Below are 23,608 nucleotides of genomic sequence, written 5' to 3'. Positions count from 1 at the left end.
CAGTTAGGATGGTTTGTGTCACTTATTGTATTTTTATATTTAGCTAATTGATTAACTTTATCGTTAACACTTGAGATTTAAAATCCAAGCATAGCATTAAAAATAAAAATTAGCATTTTTTTTTTTTTTACAGCAGTTCTTTATTGTCTTCACTGTGAGTTGCTTCTCATGCAAATGTTTTGGGGCAAATTCCAAATGGCTTTTCATATGGTTAGAAATAGAAATGCAGGCTGATTAAAGCTATTACACATTTACAATTCTATATTACAGCGGGCAAAGGAAGAAAGCTCATCTCATACATTTCAAAGGAATATCATGTTGATTCATGCATGTAGAACCACTAATGGGATTTCAAAGTGGCTTTAGACAGTGTTAAAGGGACTTTATAATAATCTTATGTAGTTTAGGCAATGACCTTTAAACGCATTTAATAATCCAGAGGACTTTAATGGTAAATTTGATAAATGGTCACCCCGCCCTTTCATCCTGTTTTTGAAAGAAACTGTGAAGAGGTGTCGGTCGATTTCATCACCGGCTTCAAACATAAAACTGTGTTAGCAATTGAGTCAGCAAAGTGGCATTTCACTATTATTTCAGCGCCAATTAGTTGTCTTAAGAAACGTACTGCATTAAGGGTTGGGTTTTTGGCCTATTCAATCACTACCACTATAGCTATGGAAGATCATTCCAATGAAAAGTAAAAAAAAAACTAAGATCATGACTTGTATTGAGTTCTGGTTTAGTTGGAGTCTAGGAACTATGAACTTATGCAGTGTTATTCTTGGTTACCAGTCCCTTTAACTGGTCAATGATCTGATGGAAATAACAAAAGAGGATCACAATTCACATAAAAAAAAAAAAAAAAAAAAAAAAATACTCAATGAAAATATTACGTAATGGGAAGGGAAGTAAATTATGAACATTTTAGGTTAATTAGTGGCAAAAGGCTAAGCAAAGACTGATCAGACCTGGTTGGTTGGACAAAAATATAACGAAACGGCATGACAAGGAGGATATGAACGTAAATTAAAATCAACGAAAAAAAAAAAAAAAAAAAACACTGAGGGTCTTGTGAGGGTTACCTTTCTCATGTAGCCAATCTTCGACCGGCCGGGTATATTTGAATGGGATTTTCTTATTAGCCATTTGATAACGCTCAATGTCGCTGTTGCCTTTAAAGTTTAAAAGTTTGAAAGACATCTTAGCACATTGCACATTTATACACTGTTTAAGAAGGTTTAGCCGTGTTTAAAATTATTTAGGTCTTGTTTAGGTTTAATTTGTAACGTTAAATTCAGTTGTAAGATTATAAAGCACTTTTATCAAATAACCAACTCATAAACAGTTTAACACATATAATTATTTGGAACAAGAATCACGTATCACATTCATACTTTGTGACAACTGTTAACAACTGTTAAAGTGAGACACATACAAACAATTCATTTCAAACAGTATTCCCACTGAGCCTCTGTAACAGGTGATCTCCTGCTCAGCAATCCTTAAAATGAGGTGTAACTCTTTTCCCACTGGACATCACATGCTCTTACATTTCAAGGGGCCAAGGAACACTTTACAAACTATTTGTAAGAGAAAGAGAGAGAGGGAGTGAATGAGAAAGAGAGAGTGACAAAAATGAAAATAGATAATGTGTAGAAGCTCTAAACCTGCTGGGAAATAAGGCTTGTGATGACACAGATTTGAGGTAGGCACTGCATACAGATGAGATCATTATAGCATGGTGTGAGGCCTGCTGCTGCGGGGTCCCTGGAATCCCGCAGAGGCACTGTGCCGCTTGAATATTCTGCCATTATTTGGACTGTTATTTTTCTTTCTCTGACTTAAATGAAGTGTTAGTGCTGTAAGAGGGAATCTAACATCTGCCATCTTTGGTGTGCTTATGTCATGCCCAGCTGCTCTAAACTCATGCTGCAACCAGTTCATGAAATGTTGGAAAAATGTCAACCAGTTAATTGAAATAATAAATAAATGTTGTAGCTTTAATATTTCAAGCACTTGTTGAATAAAAGTTGGCCATAATGAATGAAATTGTATGTTTTTCCTAGTAGAACAAGTTTACGTAATTGCAAAGTTACTTATAGTCAGTAGAATGTATGTCGGGATGCATCAAAATAAAGCGTTAAAAGATATTAAGCAGACAGTCTACTGATACTCTAATGAGTTAGTTGACAAAGTTGCAAAGTTACTTATAGTTAGTAGAATGTCTAAAGTGGACCACTGAAATAAGGTGTGACCAATCCTGATATAATAGGCAATATTATTACAGGAATAGTTCACCCCTGTCATCATGTGGTTCAAACCCATTTGATTTTCTTTCTTCAGTGAACAGGTATATTCCGAATAATGTTCATGCTATTCTTTTCCATGCTCTAAACTATAGTACAATAATAAGTTAAAAAAGTCATTTGGAGCATTTTTGTAATATTTTCATGGTGCTTTTTTTGTCATTTTAAAAACTCAACAGAATCTGTACCCACTCAGTCTCAATGTATGAAAAAAGAACAGCATGAACATTCATCAAACACAACATGGTAGTAAGTATATGATGACAGAAGTTTCATTTGAGTTCCTATGCATTTCCTCATATATCTAGCTTGGGATAAAATATACTTTACAGCAATTCTCTGAAGATGTTGTAATGGGACAAAAGAAAGAAAGAAAGAAAGAAAGAAAGAAAGAAAGAAAGAAAGAAAGAAAGAAAGAAAGAAAGAAAGAAAGAAAGAAAGAAAGAAAGAAAGAAAGAAAGAAAGAAAGAAAGAAAGAACACTACAGCCACAGAGAAAAAATGCAAAAAGGATTTCAAAAGAGCAAAGTTACTCAACACATCTCACTTAGCTAAAGCTACTGAGTGCTCAGTCACAGCATACATTCTTAGAACTTCAGAAAAAGAAAAAAGGTGCATAGAATAGGAGTGCTATTCAGAAGCACAAAGGTTCTACAGTGACAGGGATGTGAAATAGACATGGCCGGTGGCGATTCAAGGCCCTGCTTTTCTTGTGCTTTCCTTTTTACATAGGCAAAAAATGGGCTTCAAAGTGAGTTGGTTACTGCTGGCTGAGCAGGGGGGATGTGGGCGAGGTAAAGGGGTGAGGGTGGGGGGTAATAAGTAGCTTCCAGGGCTGCCAATGCCTTTGATCCAGACGGGCAGCGCATGCAAGCCTGGGGCTGGAGTGGCTTTCCTGGATGGAGGCCTACATGCTAGAGAGATCCAGAAGAGCTTGAGGGTTTGGACATTCATTTTAGAAAACAAATGCTTTGCCAGAACTCACTATTTCTCATGTTAATGTGAATACATATTATGATGATCTTTGAAGAGCATTCTAACCTTCAGAAAATGTTCAATGAGAATCGCTATAGTCTGGCTATACTCAACACCACCCTTAAACCCCCGATATACTTCAAGTGAAATAAAAAAACAAACTGGTGTGACATCTTTGTGAACAAAATGAAGCCAAAATTAAAATTAAATGTTTGGTATTTGTTTCAGGAGTTCGAAACAGCTTGCCAAAAGTGAACTTTCTGGAAAAGGTAAACACCAAAACTTTAAGAAGGTAAACATCCTGGGTGTAGCAAATGATCTCAACATAAATATGAATAATTAATCATAACTAGTTTTAATTAATTATAAATATTTGGATCAGTTAATAAAATTAACTTAATGAAATAAAATTAATATTACAATAAATTAACCTATTGTCCAATGAACACACAGTGTTAATTGTTTATTAATTCAAAGAAATGTTCATTTCCAGGTTATAGGAAATAACAATCTTATTGTACAGTACTACTCAAAGCATGTAGTCAGGATCTGCATGAATAGGGACTTCAGTATATGAGCATGAAACACAGACAACTTTACATGTGACATGAACAAGACTTTAAAAACTACTCTAACATTCACACACATACATGCATACAGTTTACCAAGGGAAAGAGAGACAGCTAAAGCAGAGTACAGGAAGCAAGAAGTTACAGCATTGTTTGAAATTCAGCAGATCAACAGCCTTGAGCAAACCATCAGTTCAGTTTTAACAGGCCCTTCTTTAAAAGGGGTAAGGATACTCAGTGTATCAAATAATGAGACTAAGTTTGATACTAGTATTTCTCTCCAATTTAAATTAAAAATGTCCAGATGCAATTTGTGGAGGCTTCCTTTGAATCTTTGCTGATATTGTCTTGATGAAAGAGAACCAGTTGGATTCAGAGGATCTTTGTTGAATAGAAGGTCTAGGCCGAAGCCTGGCACAAGCTTGGGGTTCCTTAGAAGCTTCTAGCTTCTTAGCATCATCTTCACATCAACATTTTTAGTACAGGAAAAAAGAAGAGAGGTTTGATCTGGTGATCAGTGATTTTAAGGGGTGAAGATCACACCCTCTTGAGGTGTCTGAGCCAATAAGGAGTTGACCCCTCGGAGGGAACTTTATGAGTCTTTGTCCTTATTAGCATAAGACACTGGATTGGATGAATGAGAGAAGAACCTTCTAGATTCTTATAATACTAATGTGTCACAGAGTTAGTAACATGTAACATAAATTACCAAATAGGAAACGGAAGTTGGAGTCACAGGGAGTATCAGGAGAATCAGGAGAGTCACAGGGAGTAAAATTTCGGTAAAACAACAGCGGTGCAAGATCTAGTGAGAAGGGCTTGAATCACTTGAATTGTTTATATCTGTGATATAAACTAGTTTAAAGCCATAAAAGCACTGAAATTCTCAACAACATTAACATGGAAAACAGGTGAAGCACTGCGCCATGAATGATGCAGTCAGAAGGCTTTTTTTCAAACCACAACATTTACCATGGATTTATTGTAGCTTCACTAATTGTAATCATAATATTACGTCATATTGAATGTTATTATATTAAAGAGGCCATGAACTGCGTTGTTTTATTGTTTTATAATGTTCCTGGGGTGCACTTATAATGTTAGTATTTTTTTACATCAAAAATCATCATAATTTAGAAATAAAAGGCATTTTTCCTACCCTGATTTTAGCCCTCTTATCTGAACCTCTGTTTTAAGGAGTGTGTATGCTGTGAGACTTCATCTTTCCATCTGAAATAGCTAAGTAGTACTCTCTTGAAAACATTTTTAGCACATTTTTACTATTACATCTCTCAAGTTTAACTAATCATGAAAAGTGTTGCATTACATTAAAGGATTAGTCCACTTTTAAATAAACTTTTCCTGATAATTTACTCACCCCCATGTCATCCAAGATGTCCGTGTCTTTCTTTCTTCAGTCAAAAAGAAATTAAAGTTTTTGATGAAAACATTCCAGGATTTTTCTCCTTATAGTAGACTTGAATGGGCACCAAACAATTGAAGGACATAATTAGTTTCACTGCAGCTTCAAACTGTTCAACACGGTCCCAGTTGAGAAATAAGGGTCTTATCTAGTGAAACCAGTGCTCATTTTCTCAAGTTTTAACCTTAAATGCTCATCTTGAACTAGCTCTCTTCTTCTTCTCCTCTATTAGAGTTCCAGCAGTGTAGAAACTGCTAAGTGTATTACTGCCCTCCACAGGCCAACGTTTGAACTAATTGTTATATACTATTGAACTAGCATATTGCATATAAAAATTAGTTCAAACTTTGGCCTGTGGAGGGCAGTATTACGCTTAGCAGCATCTACACTGCTGGAATTCAAATAGAGAAGAAGATTAAAAGCTAGTTCAAGATGAGCATTTCTGGTTAAAACTTACATAATTTAAAAAAAAAATTTCAGAAAATGAGCAATGGTTTCACTAGATAAGACCCTTATTTCTCATCTGGGATTGTTCTGAAAAACCGTTGATTTTGTTCATAACGTCTCTTGCGTCTATCTGCCGAGAATGTAGAATGCTGAAGGTGAGCAGAAATATGAAAGGCTAATGTTACACTACAGCTCTCTGTTTGCAGCACGTCAGTCACGCTCGTCGGGAAAGTGAGTGAAACACACACAAACACACATTATCATCAAATAATATGGCATTAATAGCGGTTCACTTCCGCAATTTGGTACGTTTGCATTTATATCAGAAGCGAACAGTACCGGAGTTCACTTGAACCGCACACCAGACCACCCTTTTTAAGCTGACTCGGGTACGGTTCGCGGGTGCGCACTCAAGTTCAGAAGACAGTGTTCACATCATCCAAACTTACCGAACTCTGATGTCAATCGAACCCGGGTGCGCACCAAAAGTGCTAATGTGAAAGCACCCTAATTTTGAACTTCAACTGTCTGGTGCCCATTCAAGTCTACTATAAGGAGAATAATCCTGGAATGTTTTCATCAAAAACTTTAATTTCTTTTCAACTGAAGAAAGAAAGACATGGACATCTTGGATGACATGGGGGTGAGTAAATTATCAGGAAAAGTTTATTTAAAAGTGAACTAATCCAATATCTATGGCATTATAACACTGTAGACAATCACAGACATGTTGTTGTGTGCATGGAAGCAGTGATCTCATCATTCAACTCAATGTTTGATTGACAGCTCCAGCAATTATAAAGGGAACGTTCTTTGATTGCTTGCTTTAAATAATTTAATCACTGTTTAAATAACAGATTATTTTCATCCTACTAAGAGAAACAACGTGAAATTGACCATAGTCACTGGTTTGATTTACTCTGACACACAGACAAAGAACATCTGACTGTACATGAATCATTTAGGCTACATATCAAATCAGGCATTAAAATGAATGTTGTGGCATTACTGTCGAGTCCATATTGTAAAAGTCTATTTGCTGAAATGTGATTGATTTACCAAAGAATCAACAGTGAAATTGTGAATACAAATAAATAAAACTGAGACATTCACATTGTTGAAAATAAATAACCATATTCCTAGCATTAGGATCCTTTGAAAGGTAATGTTATTCTTTCCCTGTATTGCTATTCTCTCCTCCTCATTTCATTAACACACCAGTGGGCAGAGCTAATGTTGCAATGATGAAGTAGGCGTTGATTTCTTCTGCGGAGGCGTTCGATGGGCCTGGTGTCAATAAAAGCTTTTATTGGACTAACAAGGAAGTTTTCAGTTCTGAAACTTACAGGATATTCTTATAGTATGACCTCTTATATATCAAAAGCTCAAGGAAAAGTTGATTTCTCAATTCATGACTCCTTTAATATAGTCATGTATTATTGTATTAAATGTATTACAGGAGTAATGGAACATTACAATAATTTTTAAGAAGTTTTTTTTTTTTTTTTTTTGCATTTATATTCATACTTTGTTTAGGGTACTGTTTTTCATGACAAATACCCTAGTTTCATAACTAAGCCATAATGATATTTTTTTTTACAGTCAGACTGATGAGCTATGGATGGTTTTGCTTGTGGTTACCATGATCTACAAATGTAAACAACATCTACAATGATCTACAATGGTGAAATTTAACAAGCAAATACAAAGTAAAAGTCAAAAGCTGTAGAGAGTCTCAATTTAGTTGTACTGACAGAACATTTACATTTTTCCCTTTAAAAATACGTTTTTTTTTTTTTTTTTTTTTTACACTTCTTTGAGGTTACTGTTATTTACATCTGCATTCCAACTCAAACTCAGTGCTCTACTGTCAAATATCCATTTCAATAAGACAATTTATGTAATATTATTAGCAACTGCACTTATTTGTGAGATACAATTGAAATAATGTTATTATTATTTTCTGTCCCCTCTCCCGCCCCTGGTACTACCAAATCGGGTGCTGGTGCCACCATCCATACAGTTCATAAGGTTCATAAGTCACTCCCTAGCAACCAAACAGAGTACCCTAGCAACCGTTTTGCAAGATCTATATCTCTGCATCAGAACATCGTACAGACATGGGGGTTGGTTTATATTGTCAAGCAGCCTTTGGAGTATCATCATTGGTAGCCGCCAAGCCACTCCCTAGCAACCAAACAGTACCTTAGCAACCGTTTTGCAAGATATATATCTCTGCATCAGAACATCATACAGACATGAGGGTTGGTTTATATTGTCAAGCAGCCTTTGGAGTATCATCATTGGTAGCTGCCAAGCCACTCCCTAGCAACCAAACAGAGTACCTAGCAACCATTATGCAAATTCTATATCTCTGCATCAGAACATCGTAGAGACATGGGGGTTGGTTTATATTGTCAAGCAGCCTTTGGAGTATCATCATTGGTAGCTGCCAAGCCACTCCCTAGCAACCAAACAGAGTACCCTAGCAACCGTTTTGCAAGATCTATATCTCTGCATCAGAACATCGTACAGACATGGGGGTTGGTTTATATTGTCAAGCAGCCTTTGGAGTATCATCATTGGTAGCCGACAAGCCACTCCCTAGCAACCAAACAAAGTACCCTAGCAACCGTTTTGCAAGATCTATATCTCTGCATCAGAACATCGTACAGACATGGGGGTTGTTTTATATTGTCAAGCAGCCTTTGGAGTAGCATCACTGGTAGCTGCCAAGCCAGTGCCTAGCAACCAAACAGTACCCTAGCAACCGTTTTGCAATATCTATATCTCTGCATCAGAACATTGTAAAGACATGGGGGTTGGTTTATATTGTCAAGCAGCCTTTGGAGTATCATCATTGGTAGCTGCCGAGCCACTCCCTAGCAACCAAACAGTACCCTAGCAACCGTTTTGCAAGATCTATATCTCTGCATCAGAACATCGTACAGACATGGGGGTTGGTTTATATTGTCAAGCAGCCTTTGGAGTATCATCATTGGTAGCTGCCAAGCCACTCCCTAGCAACCAAACAGTACCCTAGCAACCGTTTTGCAAGATCTATATCTCTGCATCAGAACATCGTACAGACATGGGGGTTGGTTTATATTGTCAAGTAGCCTTTGGAGTATCATCATTGGTAGCTGCCGAGCCACTCCCTAGCAACCAAACAGTACCCTAGCAACCGTTTTGCAAGATCTATATCTCTGCATCAGAACATCATAAAGACATGGGGGTTGGTTTATATTGTCAAGCAGCCTTTGGAGTATCATCATTGGTAGCTGCTGAGCCACTCCCTAGCAACCAAACAGAGTACCCTAGCAACCGTTTTGCAAGATCTATATCTCTGCATCAAAACATCGTAGAGACATGGGGTTTGGTTTATATTGTCAAGCAGTCTTCGGAGTATTATCATTGGTAGCTGCCAAGCCACTCCCTAGCAACCAAACTGTACCCTAGCAACCGTTTTGCAAGATTTATATCTCTGCATCAAAACATCGTAGAGACATGGGGTTTGGTTTATATTGTCAAGCAATCTTTGGAGTATTATCATTGGTAGCTGCCATGCCACTCCCTAGCAACCAAACAGTACCCTAGCAACCGTTTTGTAAGATCTATATCTCTGCATCAGAACATTGTAGAGACATGGCGGTTGGCTCTTTTGACTCATGCTAGCAATCTCTACTTCCAACATGCTACACATGCTAGCAGTGAATAGCTACATGCTAATATCTATTAGCTAAGTGCTAAAGTAGGCTAAGAACATGCTAATAACTCTATAAAACTCCATAGTAACCATCTGTGACAACTATCTATCTATCTATCTATCTATCTATCTATCTATCTATCTATCTATCTATCTATCTATCTATCTATCTATCTATCTATCTATCTATCTATCTATCTATCTATCTATCTATCTATCTATCTAAACTACTAAACTTAAACTTTCAAACTTCAAAGTTTCAAACTTCAAACTGAAAACTTCAAACTGAAAACTTCAAACTGAAAACTTCAAACTGAAAACTTTTAAAACTATTTAAAACTTTCTGGACTGGCTTTTTCAAGCCAACTTAAAGTTTGTCTTCAAACTTTTTTATCTAGTTATGTATATTATTTTTTAACTATTTAATTTTTCCAGTATAAAAAGAAAAGGTGAACCAATGTGTGAGGTATATGTGTGTACATTTCTTCACATTATTTATGCGAAATATTCAGTTAAACAAAAGACAATGATGTAAACTGAAAATTCAAAGAAGTGTGTTAAAATATTGCCTGTCATTTGTTCAGAGAATGTAGTGCTCATAATAGTGATAAAGATATCTAGAAGAATCTATTAAATGTTCTTCCTCAGTTTTTACAATTACAGATATATAACTGGCATGTTCTCACTGATCATTTATAAGAATGATTTATCAATTTGTTTTTAATATTGTGTCGTTAGTGTGAAGATTACATTTAAAAATACAGACAAGTAGTAAATCATCAATTGCAGCATCACCTTTAAAATATACTGTACAACTAAGGAATTACTGATAGTCTGCCTTGTGGAAAGGTAATGAATAGATACTGAAGAGATACTGAAGAAGGGAAAAAGTTCCCAACTTCTCCCAGGAGAGCTTGAGCCTGTTGCTGCCCTTCAATTAGCTCTTCTGCCATCTGTTTCTTCAGAGTAAAAAGACAAACAATGGCCATAGTCCAACCACTGAAGCCATGTTTTCAACCCTGCAATGCCAGCAATTGAAGAATGTTATTCTGAAATCACATGGATGGAAAATGCTAATCTCACTCAAGTAAACTATGCAGTGTGTATGAGTGACCTGTAAAAAATATTTTAATTAAACACTGTTGTCCTGATTTCATGTAGTAGTATACAGCACGTATACTTAACACTGTTTTAAAAACATGATTAACCACTGACTGCGATTAAGAATGAAAAATTTTTTTTTTTTTTTTTTTTTTTTTAGTTGTTGTTGCTGTTTAAAACCAATGGCTCTGTTCTCTCTTTTGATATATTATATGTTTAGATATCCATACAACAAGATATACTGGGGGCCATGAAAATTTTGTGAAAATGATAAAAAATGCTGCCACTGACTTGGCAACTTAAAATACAAAAAAACAAAATGCTGGCTGGGAAAATTAAACGTTAAATTTCTTCTTTTTGCCTTGCATTCAGTGTGCAACGAAAATTGCTTTGCCCATCTCGCTTGATTAAAACATATGAATAAGCTCAGTGATCATGGGTACCCTGGATATTCTAACACCATGCAATGGCAACACAGCTGTGTGGATCTGGTAATAGATATTGTGCGAGGCAAGAACACAAAGCATCACTGGCGTGAAGCATTTCAAGTGCTATTCAGTCGATGAGTCTGAATCCTAGCCTGTAATTACTCAAGAGATGGCACAGCCTTTAATAGAGGAACTGAAATCAATAATTGTCAAATTAAAAATATTGAATGTCCTGCATATTACAAGTGTTTCAATGTGTGTATGTGTATAATGTGCAGGGCTGGACTGGTAATCGGGCATACCGGGCATTTTCCCGGTGGGCCGAAGCACTTTGGGGGCTGATAAATGCAGTGACAGCAGCCCATTGGTTTGTCTTCTGAATTGACAGGCCAAAGTAAGAGAGACCTCCCCCTCCTGCGCTGTTTTTTTGTTTTTAATTGGAGCACATGGGAAACTGCAAAAGGCAAATAACCGCTCACTGCTGACGAACATGCACTGCGTTTCTGCTGCCCTATGAAGTGATAACCAGCGCAAATCACTTGATGCCTTTATCCATTCAGATTTGTCTCAGAATTTTGTTTAAAACAGTAGTGTGATATGGGAACATTACAGGTTCTGTGGTTAATCTAGCTGAAAACAGCCGAGGTAAACAATGAGGTAAATTGGAAAACGCCAATACACACAACTACAAGCTTGTCAATCCAACACCACCTTTATAGTAATTTACCTTGCAGCTACTAACAGAGAAGAAATATGGTGTTTTGGCATAAATGTATTTATTAAAAATGCTTCTATTATTAAGCCTACTTATATTAAATATTGCGGAATATAAATCACTTTCTTTCATAAAGGCTGTTTTTGTATTTTGTACATTTACAATACTTTTATTACACAATCTATAGTTTATTATTTATTTTAGAAACCATATACAAAAAGATTTTTTTTCTTTTCTTTAAATATGATTAATGATATTTTTAATAGTTCTTATGAATTTTAATTGAAGTAAAATGTTATTTCAATAAGAGCATCATGAAAGATAGATATCAGTGTCTTACATAATGTCACGGTTCATGGTAATGAGGAGCATGGTTTTACCTGTGCTCTGTCTAGTTACACCATTGTAAATTTCATTTGGGCAATTAAAGGGATAGGTAACCCAAAAATGAAAATTTGATGTTTATTTGCTTACCCCCAGGGCATTCAAAATGTAGGTGATTTTGTTTCTTCAGTAGGACACAAATTATGATTTTTAACTCCAACCGTTGCCGTCTGTCTGCCATATAATGCATGTCAATGGGAATTCCATCTATAAGAGTAAAAAAAAAAAAAAAACATGCACAGACAAATCCAAATGAAACCCTGCGGCTCGTGACGACACACTGATGTCCTAAGACACGAAACGATCGGTTTGTGTGAGAAACCGAACAGTATTTATATAATTTTTTACCTCTAAAACACCACTATGTCCAACTGCCCTGTGCATCCGGTTAGTGAGGCCTGAACGCGCTCTGACAACGGAAGTGATCTCTCGCACTCATTGAAGTAAAGCGCAAAAATACAAAATAGTTCGGTTTCTCGCACAAACCGATCGTTTCGTGTCTTAGGACATCAATGTGTCGTCACAAGCTGCAGAGTTTCATTTGGATTTGTCTGTGCATATTTTTTTTTACTCTTATAGATGAAATTCCCATTGACATGCATTATACAGCTGACAGGCGGCAACGGTTGGAGTTAAAAATCATCATTTGTATTCTACGGAAGAAACAAAGTCACCTACATCTTGGATGCCCTGGGGGTAAGCAGATAAACATCAAATTTTCTTTTTTGGTTGAACTATCCCTTTAAAGGATAATTTAACAAAACAGCTTTAAAGCCTGGATCCCATGAAATAAGGACAAAGATTTTTTTCTTTTCTTTAAATATGATTTATGATTTTTTTTAACAGTTCTTATGAATTTTAATTGAAGTAAAATGTTATTTCAATAAGAGCGTCATGAAAGATAGATATCAGTGTCTTACATAATGTCACGGTTCATGGATTCATTTACTCGCCCTCGTGTGTTTGTTGTGTGTTTATGTGTGTGAGTGAATGATTGTGTGGGTGTCAGCCATTATGGTCTGATTGCGATCTGTTGCCAGCCATGTCTTGTTAGTGCTTGTTATAAAATGTGCGTGTCTATATGTCATCTTTGTCAGTTCGTTGCAGGCTGTCACGGTGTCGTGCTCTCCTTTTTGTCTCTTCCTGGTTCTCAGATTCTGGACTGTCGTTGTGTGCCCTGCTTTCTGGGTTGGATTATCCTTGGTCTCTGATACCCGCTGCAGCCCTGCGCCGCCCTGTTCGTCACCCCTCTGCACGCCAACGTCTCTGCACGTCACAGTCTCTGCATCGACTGTCCATTTGGAATGAAGTTATTGTACAGCGAATTCTGGCAATAAATATTGTTATACTTGCACTTGGACCCTCTGTCTGTGTTCATTTCCTGACACATAAATAAAGTGTTAACTCTTTAAAAATCTTATTGTTATAAACGGGTAGTTCAACCCAAAATGTCATCATTTACTCACCCTAATGTCATCACAAATATGAATTACTGTCTTTCTGTGTAACATAAAAAAGAAAATAATTGGAGTCAAGGGTAGCCTAACCAAAGCGGTTTGGTTGACAACCTTCTTTAGAATATCTTCTTTCCTGTTTTACAGAAGAGAGAAAGTCATATAGGTTTGGAACGACATGAGAGTGAGTGACAGAATTTAATAGCATTAAATTTACTAAACGGCATGAAAATCAGTGCTTTACTGCCAAAGTGCATTTCTATGTGACAAAAGTGCAATATTAAATTTGTTAACTGCATTTGTAGTAAATTCAATAATATCCATCATTATTTGTCGCTGTCCTTGTTTTATTTATTAATTTATTTACTCCAATTTAAGGCCCTAACCTCAGCAAAAACATTCACAGGGGAACTCGTGGGCTGCATGGGCTGGGTTTGTCAACGGCCGAATTTTAGCCCCAGTCCAGCCCTGATAATGTGTATAAAAAAAGACAGAGAATTACCAAATCTGCAATTGAATAATGGCTGGAGGGAGTCAAGGAGCTCCACAAAAAGACTAAATCAGAGGCAAAGCTTTCATGAAATTCTGAGAAAAATGTGTTGGCCTTTTAATATTGAGTACTTGTCTGATTCAAAGCTGTGGGGTTTAATTGAGGCCAATATATAACATTATTGATTTAATTCAGGGGAGCAATAGGTCTTGATGATCTATCAGCACAACTTAGTTGTTGTTAACTTTAAAAAAAAATCAGAATTCCACTTCAGATGAGAGGTGGTTAATTTCACCCACCACCATGCTACACTGTTGGGACTGTATTGGACATGTTATGAGCAGTGCCTGGAATTTTCCAGACATACCACTTAGAATTAAGGCCAAAAAGTTCTATCTTGGTCTCATCAGACCAGAGAATCTTATTTCTCACCATCTTGGAGTCCTTCAGGTGTTTTTTAGCAAACTCCATGCAGGCTTTCATGTGTCTTGCACTGAGGAGAGGCTTCCGTCGGGCCACTCTGCCATAAAGCCCCAACTGGTGGAGGGCTGCAGTGATGGTTGACTTTCTACAACTTTCTCCCATCTCCCGACTGCATCTCTGGAGCTCAGCCACAGTGATCTTTGGGTTCTTCTTTACCTCTCTCACCAAGGCTCTTCTCCCTCGATAGCTCAGTTTGGCCGGACGGCCAGCCCTGGAAGGGTTCTGGTCGTCCCAAACGTCTTCCATTTAAGGATTATGGAGGCTACTGTGCTCTTAGGAACCTTAAGTGCAGCAGAATTTTTTTTTGTAACCTTGGCCAGATCTGTGCCTTGCCACAATTCTGTCTCTGAGCTCTTCAGGCAGTTCCTTTGACCTCATGATTCTCATTTGCTCTGACATGCACTGTGAACTGTAAGGTCTTATATAGACAGCTGTGTGGCTTTCCTAATCCAGTCCAATCAGTATAATTAATGAAATGGACAGCACCTGAGTTAAATATATGAGTGTCACAGCAAAGGGTCTGAATACTTAGGACCGTGCGATATTTCAGTTTTTCTTTTTTAATAAATCTGCAAAAATGTAAACAATTCTGTGTTTTTCTGTAAATATGGGGTGCTGTGTGTACAATTAATGAATTGAGATTAATGAGGGAAAAAAATGAACTTAAATGATTTTAGAAAATGGCTGCAATATAACAAAGAGTGAAAAATTTAAGGGGGCCTGAATACTTTCCGTACCCACTGTATAGTTTGAATTATTTTTTATGTCATGGTATTTAGATAAACTGGACAAGTGGATAATAAATGCAGGGTGAATTAGACATACATCATAGTGATGCCAACAATGTAGCATACTAGCTAGCTTATCAGAAGGATAGATGTCTCATGGATGGAAGGAACAAACACACCAACAGACAGATGTATTTAAAGGCAAATTGATTGACTTAGACTATTAGACTATTGTTCCTTGCAGGGTGTTTTTCTGTTTGATGAGTCATGTTAATATGGTGATCTATCCTCGTTTATATCTTGTTTGATATACTGTATTGTTCATTGAACATTCTTATATCAAAAAGGTTATGCAAATATACAAAGTAAACACCATATCTCAAAGCGATTCTGTAGAGATCCTTAATTCTGTGTAAAAATATCCCATCATTTAAAATACTGTTACTGCCACAAGGAATGTCTACTGAATGAATGTTTCACAATGACTACATCATTATATCATTACATCATGTCTCTGAGACTAATTTGAGACTGAATGATACAAGAGCTTCAGCAGAAGCCACTACACACCTTCAGCCACTGTGCAGGCTTATTTATCCATGTACACAAATTACATGTATTGAGTTTGGCCATTTAGGACATTTCAGGTGTTATATTTAGCTTATATTTAGTGGCTAATAGTCTGTTAGGGAAATGGCATGCTATCTCTGGCTCTTTGTCAGTGTCCATAACAGATCCAGCTTGAATAGCGAGCTAATGTTTTTGCAGCATTAGCCTATGTCCTTCTGCCTGTCCCCTCTGCCTGCATATTGGCCATTTTAAGGTTATCTCTCTTTAGAAAGACCTGCTATTGAATAGAGTTTGAGTAACCCTGACGAGAGCTGCTCTCTAATTGGACGAGAAGTGCAGGGGCCACATATCCCACGGAGGGTGCCGAAGCAACAGAGACATCAAAGGACACAGAACCCAAATTAATTGAGTGTGAAGGGTTTTTGAGAGTTTTTTTTCAATAGCGTTTGAGGGCAATATTTCAGCACGCCCTATTTCTCCATGTAGCTTGAGCCTCTATAACAAACCTCTGCTGCATTTGATGAACTCATTTGTATTCATCCATCATTACTGGCTTCCTAAGTCTGAGAGTCACAGACACAGAGGTCTGGGGCTCATTCTCTCACAGCTGCTGTAGCTGCCACAACACTGCCTTAAACCTGTGCCCTGCTCTTTCAAAACCTCTCAGAAGCAGCTGGCCAGATGTCATGGTGCTAATCGCGGGGACAAAGGCAACGGCTTGGCCTGCCATTGTGCATAGGCCAGGTGCCCAGTCTTGATTACTTCCACATATGAATGTTACAGAGGACAATTAAGAAAATAACGCAAGCCAAGTCAATCGAGTTAAGTGTCATTTGCTTTCTTCTTTGCAGTGTCATTTCTCTTCTTGCTCTGTGCCTTTCCCTCAGCAGAATGGAGATCAGTGTTATAATTATGAACACCTGTTCCCATTTCTGAAAATTCACATGCCTTGAAAAATTATAAATTACAGATTATAAATTAATTTGGCATGGAAATTATGTTGTTCCTTGCCTTACAACCCTTGATTTTCTTGAGAGCATGTGGTATCCAGTTTTTAACATTAAAAACTAGCTTCCCTTTAAGAAACTTCACTGTGGTTAATAAGCAGGTGTTACCTGATGGAAAGTGTTCGTTGATCGGCCAGTTGTCCACCTGTAAAGTGGCATTTCCCCCATTCCTCGTGAAGCGCACCACATGATATTTTCCATCGTTGACTTCTGTAGTCATCTCTTTGACACTGATGTCCACTGTACCGATGTTGAACGTTACACCCACCTTGCCTTCTTCCTGGAATAGAAACAACCCAATCTTGTCAGTCTAGCAACACCAAACGGCCGATTTAACTTAGCATAAAAGGATTAGGGATGCACTGAAAATCAAGACAATTTTCCCATTATTATACGGTCCATGTACTTTTGCATCCATTCCTTTTTTGTTTTTAAACTATGTCAAGAAAAACAAACAAAAAAAGGGTTGTTGTATTTTTACATGCTTTGGTGAATACCAAAATTTAAATTAAAACCAAATACATAAATTTCATGTGCACAAAATAAATATTGACTTAATTCCAGATTTTTGTTTATTACATCTTTATAAACCAAAATTAAAAAAGGACATATTAAAGTGGTCGGTCTGTGTACTTTTGCATCCATTCGTTTTTCCTTTTTTAAACCAGAAATTAAATATGGAAAATGCGGTTTCTTTGTTTTTTATTTTAACATTGATGAATATAATTAGCAAATACAAGCCAATTTTCTTTATGCAAGATTAATATCTTATTAAAAATAAAATTAATGATATACAAGTGTTATGGGTGCTGGGGTGTTGAAGAGACGAGAGTAGCACAGATATCCACAATAAGTAAGGAGTCCCGTGAAAGGCTGGAGCGGATTGCTCGGTGGCGGCGGCTGGAGCTGAGGGCTCGGCGGTGGCGGCTGGAGCTGAGGGCTTGGTGGCGGCGGCTCGAGCTGAGGGCTCGGCAGCGGCTGGTGGCCAGTAGTAGGCAGGACCGTTGAAGCGGTATGTGCAGGGTTCTGGGGTGAGGTGAGCTGGCGATGCCCGATACGTTGCTGATGGGGCTGGACCGGCACTCTGGTTCCTTTGAATTTTACTGACATCAAAGTTAGAACCATTTAAGGAGAGAATTAAATTTAGAGAATCGACTAAGGAGAAATTACAGGCTGGTTCGTTATAACGAGTTACGTCCCGGTCCAGTCCCATCAGAAACACAACGTTAATACAGGCATCAGTCCAGCTCACCAAATTGGAAACCTCCAAAAAATCCTCGACATACCTCTCCAACGGCCTGCCACCCTGCCGCAAACGGCAAAGTCTTTCATCCGCCTTGAGAGGCTTCGGAGGTACAGGGGTTAGGAAAATACTAGTGATGACCGTCTGACACCGATGCTCCGACACAAGCATCGAACTCGGAGCAGCATTTTTCATGAACTACTGCTTCGGAGCTTGCTTTGGTGCGGAAAAACACACGTGACCGATGACGTCCGAAGCAGCAACTGCTTCAGTTCTCTAAGTGAATCACGTGAGTGGTTCAGACCAGTCGATACTGCTTCGCATCGCGAGAGGCTTCATGACGCGAGACTTTGCTGCGCGCACGCTTCAGCAGCTTTTTTTAGGTGCGTAATAGGACTATATAGACACCCAAAATGATGCACAAGATGTGGATTTGTTGTATTAGGAGTTTGCATAGTTGTTATTATTAATCACTGCATTGTTTGATCATCTTCATGGAGCCAGCTAGGAAGAGAACTTGTTCTCCAATGTGGGAACATTTTTATTTTTATAAGTTGAATAAATTGCTTTATTATACCTTGGTTATCCTACTGCACCTGGCTTATTTATTTTGTGGCTGGTTTATTCATTCACACATGGTACTTGTTATCTACAGAGCCAGGTTCCTCAGTCCAGCAAATGCATGAAAGTAGTCCAGCATCAGTTAGTAAAAGTCCAAGTGAAGAAGCTGAAAATAGCACCAGTCAGGACACAGTCACAGACAGCCCAAACTCAGCAAGCACAGGGATTTTTCATCATTATTTTAGAAATTTGTTTTAGTGTTTGCTCTCTGTTTGTTTTTATAAATGTTATATTTCAATATTTTGCTTTTGATGTTCAGTAAAAACCTTTATTTACATTAATTTGTTATCTGATTTTTATTTTGTAAGAAACCCCTATTAGATTACATGTAGGCCTCCATGCACATATTTTGTACAATATATAATATAGACAGAAAGTGTTGGGGGCCCACATCAATATTTTTTCAGGGGGCCCCCAATCCTCGAGCTACAGCCCTGTGTGTTTTTTAAAACAGAACAAAAACAGTCAATATTGCGTTTAAAATGTAAGTAAATTCATATTAATTACTTGTTTATAGAACTGCCATATGAAATCAGTGTCACATTTTCAATCGTGATGGTATTATTCGGCACTCGTGTGATGTTGCTTAACTGTATCACGTCATAAATAAAAAATCTACACATTTTGAATTTTTACTGCAGTATTCAGCCGCGGCACGACTGTATGGGCAGGTGGGGCAGAGCCCAACAAAATATTCATCCAAACATAGACCTCTATACACACTGAATTAATAATAAATTATAAACGTGTTCAGCATTCCGCAACAAATATTATTTCACATGTTCTAGTTGTAAAGTGACCAGGATATAAGTAGCGTAAGGATTCGGCAGGCATCAGGGGCGCCCTTGGCACGGGGGACAGGGGGGTCAGGACCCCCGCAGTTTTGAAAAGATAGAAGTCGACCCCCGCACTTTTGATAAGGGCTGCTTCAGTCACACTATATCACCTTTTAGCTTAGGATATTTTCTTTCAAATGAGACCATTTTCACGTTTCTGTGAGCTGTCGTTCGTAAATAATCAGCTGTTTTGTTGCGAATGTGAACAGGAAATGCGCTCTCAAACGGAAAAACACACGATCTCCAAACCAAGCGTGCTAACGTTTTAGGACAGGTCGATGGTATATAATTCAAGCCCAAACGTTAGCGTTTGTCAATCAAGCCAAACCGTCCATTCAGAAACCGAGAAATTTGACACTTTAAGGTAAGGAGGCTGATCTCTCAGGTTGACTTGCGAGCTGGCTTGACTGAAGTTTTCATGAGGATTTATAGTTTATGGACTGTTTTGATTTCGGTAATTACATCTTGAAAGACAAAAGCATTGATGGCATCCATAAAAGGATATCTGAAATAGAAACGAAAGTGATATTGCCTCATCCAGTGGAGGACGCACGAGAGGAGATCTGTGCGTTTCATTGGTATGTGTATACTGTAATACTGCATTTACAATGCTTATCAGTGGCGTGCACTTTGATCGTGAAAGTGCCTTTTGCGGTCGCATCGCGGTGCTCATTTCATCCTTCATTTCCCGCGTTCCGTTCAGTCTCGCGCGAGCCTTTCAGAGAAACTCCTTTGCCCATGAGCGCGGAAAGACCATGGGAAAGACGCGTTCGGCGCATGCATATGTGCACCGCCCGTTGTCATAACAAAACAATAACAATTTAAACGTGCTCATGTGAATATCTTTTATATACAGTAGTTCTGTTGTGTTTGTTTTATGTTTCTTCTGAGAATAGACAATTCCTACATACCTTGTAACATCCTAAAACACCATTCGGACACATTAAATACTACATCGAGGCAATTCAGATTTTATGCGTTTGTTTGTACTAAAGTCTGTCAAACATCATTAGAGTGCCACCCTCGGGCTGTATAACGCAAGGACATTTGAATTCTGCCAAAGTGTGTCTGATGTGTTCAGTGATTAGGCTATAATAAAGCTTACAAAATGTTTGTCATAAACTAGCGCTAAGACCCAGAATCTGCCCTACCTAAATTTATGACCAGGAGACGCTACTGGCAGGATGTTAACTGAGTTTCTTTGTTTCTGCTGCGCTAGTTTGTTTCGATTTCTTCTCGAGAGGCAGCGCGAGCGCATCAACAGCGCAACGTTTTGTTAGCGTCAGTACAATACATCAGCCTATATATTATTATGCACTATCGATAATATGGTCTATAGATAATATCGATATTATTATGCACGCCACTTAGACTAAATGAATGCAAAGGCATTATCGCGTTTTGGTGATTCCCTAGTCATTTTTTTTGTTATTGGCGTTTTAATCAGGCCAAGCAATTAAAATTCTTTTTCACTTGCCCCTTTAAAAAATCAACTTGTCCCAGGCAATGTCAAGCCCTGCGATGTGTGTTTAGTTCTTCCTCGTTTTTTTTTTTTTTTTTTTTTTTTTCAATTTAATTCATAATGTAATGCCCATCCGTGAATTTGTGTCTGGCGCCGGGTCTGTTTCTCATTGAAAGCAATGCGTTACGGTCGTGTCGCTGGACATTACGCTTTACGTGGCTTAATCCAACTAAAACAACAACCAGGGAGAAACTAGCATCACTAGCATCTGCTATAACTGCAACGTAAACAAAATGGAAGGACAATATAAAGTTATACGTTTATAACGGTTTTCTACAAGTGGAAAACGCTGAACGTTGAAAGCGCGTTGCCTTCGGCCTGACCTGCTTGTCTGCACATCTTTATTGGTAATTTAATATCAGTGTCTTAATGCATTAGCGTTTTCTACATAACTGTGTTTTATTTTCTAGGAAAATGTTTAACGTGTTATTAATTGTGTTCATGGGCTGCTTACAAGGTTTAGTGAATTTGCTCCTCCAATATCACCATTAAGCCACATTAATACTATTTTTCACATTAAGCACTTAGAATGTCCCGCGTTTGCTGCCAGTATCTCTTGGACATGCGGCAGTATCGGACCCCTCGTGAGTGAGAACGGGGTGGAAATCAAGTCAAGATAGGGTGACCAACCGTCTCGCATTTTGCGGGACAGTCCCGAAATTGGGAGCTTTGTCCCGCTTCCCGCAAGACTTAAGTAGTGTCCCGCATTTCATTTATGTCTGTAATTTTTTTTTCATCCCTGAAATTACAATACCACAGTAAGAAATATAATAAAAACTAGGAGCATTTAAAAATGTATTTGCGCTGCCGTCATATTCTAGCTGTGAAAATAACTAACCAACGCAATCATAGAGAGAGGTTTTCCCTCTGATGAAAACTGAGTGGACAGCGCAAAGGGCAGGCCTCATCAAAGTCTGTAAACTACACCAGCAAGGATTTAATCTTCCATACTGGATAAGAACCTCAAGACCTGCTTAAAGCTGCCCAAATCGATTAAAGCATGTAATCATCCATCCTGATGTTAAATATTTCCAACAAACGGCGGCGATCAAGCGCCACACACGGAAATGATCGAGCACCTACAGAAAAACGAGATATTCTCTATTTCTTTTAACCAATACAAAATTGCAAAATTCAGACACCACTTTCTTCACACGTTAATAGTTAATTTAATGCGGGTTTTATGGCGTTATTATAATGAAAAATGTCAAGAGCGCATTATTTTATCACGAGAGCGCATCAAATACGCAAGATCAGGAATCTCTCCGCTCACAGGCGGATTCCCTTGCACAAAACTGGATGCGCGCGTTATCGCTCAGATATTACATCTGCACGCTCAGACTTTGTCCTCATGCATGCAGTCGTTGAATCTATCTTCTCTCCAGGATTTAATGTTGCCATAAGCGCAACATTATAGGCACCTACCGGCATCAAATACGCAATCAAATACGCAAGATCAGGAATCTCTCCGCTCACAGGCGGATTCCCTTGCACAAAACTGGATGCGCGCGTTATCGCTCAGATATTACATCTGCACGCTCAGACTTTGTCCTCATGCATGCAGTCGTTGAATCTATCTTCTCTCCAGGATTTAATGTTGCCATAAGCGCAACATTATAGGCACCTACCGGCAGAAACATTTATCGGCGCATATGCCAAGTTTGCCAACAAATGTAAACCAATATTTACATAGCGTAACAGTTGTAAATGTATCTGTCTCATGTGTCTCGCAAAATCACATCTACTGTCCTGCAACAGATCAATAGCCAGGTGGTCACCCTAAGTCATGTATTATCATGTTTCAGAGACATGGCTCTCGAAAGTGTGGGGGAAACAACAATTTTACAAAAGAAAACTTGTAAATTGACATTTCTTCGACTTTAATCTGTCCTTTTTAAATTTTGGTTTATAAAGATACAAAACGTAATAAACAAAAATCTGAAAATAAGTCAATATTAATTTTGTGCACATGAAATGTGTGTATTCGGTTTTAATTTAAATTTTATTCACCATAGCATTTAAAAGTATAACAACCGTTCGTTTTTTGTTTTTTTGTGGTTAAAAAACGAAAAAGGAATGGACGCAAAAGTACACGGACCTAAAGTCGAAGAAATGTCAATTTACAAGTTTTCTTTTGTAAAATTGTTGTTTATCCCACACTTTCGAGAGCCAAGTGTCTGAAACATGACTTGACTTGATTTTCCACCCCATTCTCACTCGAGGGGTCCGATACTGCCGCATGTCCAAGAGAATGCTATACTGGTGGCAAACGACATTCTAAGTGCTTAACGTGAAAAATGCTTAATGTGGCTTAATGTGGGTGATATTGGAGGAGCAAATTCACTTCACCTTATAAGCAGCCCACTATGAACACAATAACACGTTAAGCATTTTCCTTGAAAATAAAACACAGTTATGAAGAAAACGCTTAATGCATTAAGACACTGATATTAAATGACCAATAAAGATATGCAGACAAGCAGGTCAGGCCGAATATGAAGGCAACACGCTTTCAATGTTCAGCGTTAGGCTATAGAAAACCGTTATAAATGCTTAACATTAAAATATTGTCCTTCCACTTTAAGTTGCCATTGTCTTAGC

At 37.9% G+C, this 23,608-nt stretch overlaps 1 protein-coding gene across 4 annotated transcripts in view; it reads right to left on the bottom strand.

Annotated features, from left to right (window-relative positions):
- The window catches only part of nrxn3b (neurexin 3b), a 605,102-nt gene that overhangs the window by 55,222 nt on the left and 526,272 nt on the right, over positions 1–23,608 (bottom strand). For 3 of the 4 annotated variants that reach the window (XM_067384646.1, XM_067384648.1, XM_067384649.1), the window contains 2 exons: positions 16,894–17,065; positions 1,083–1,172 (listed from right to left, as the gene is read on the bottom strand). In XM_067384646.1, the coding sequence (XP_067240747.1) occupies positions 1,083–1,172; positions 16,894–17,065 (262 nt within the window). The remainder of the gene's footprint in view (positions 1–1,082; positions 1,173–16,893; positions 17,066–23,608) is intronic. The other variant, XM_067384647.1, reaches the window with a different exon arrangement.

The sequence above is a fragment of the Chanodichthys erythropterus genome, chromosome 4 (assembly GCF_024489055.1).
Source record: "Chanodichthys erythropterus isolate Z2021 chromosome 4, ASM2448905v1, whole genome shotgun sequence".
Taxonomy (NCBI): domain Eukaryota; kingdom Metazoa; phylum Chordata; class Actinopteri; order Cypriniformes; family Xenocyprididae; genus Chanodichthys; species Chanodichthys erythropterus.
The sequence above is the reverse complement of the archived record's forward strand: the minus strand, read 5'-3'. Positions and strand labels throughout refer to the sequence as shown.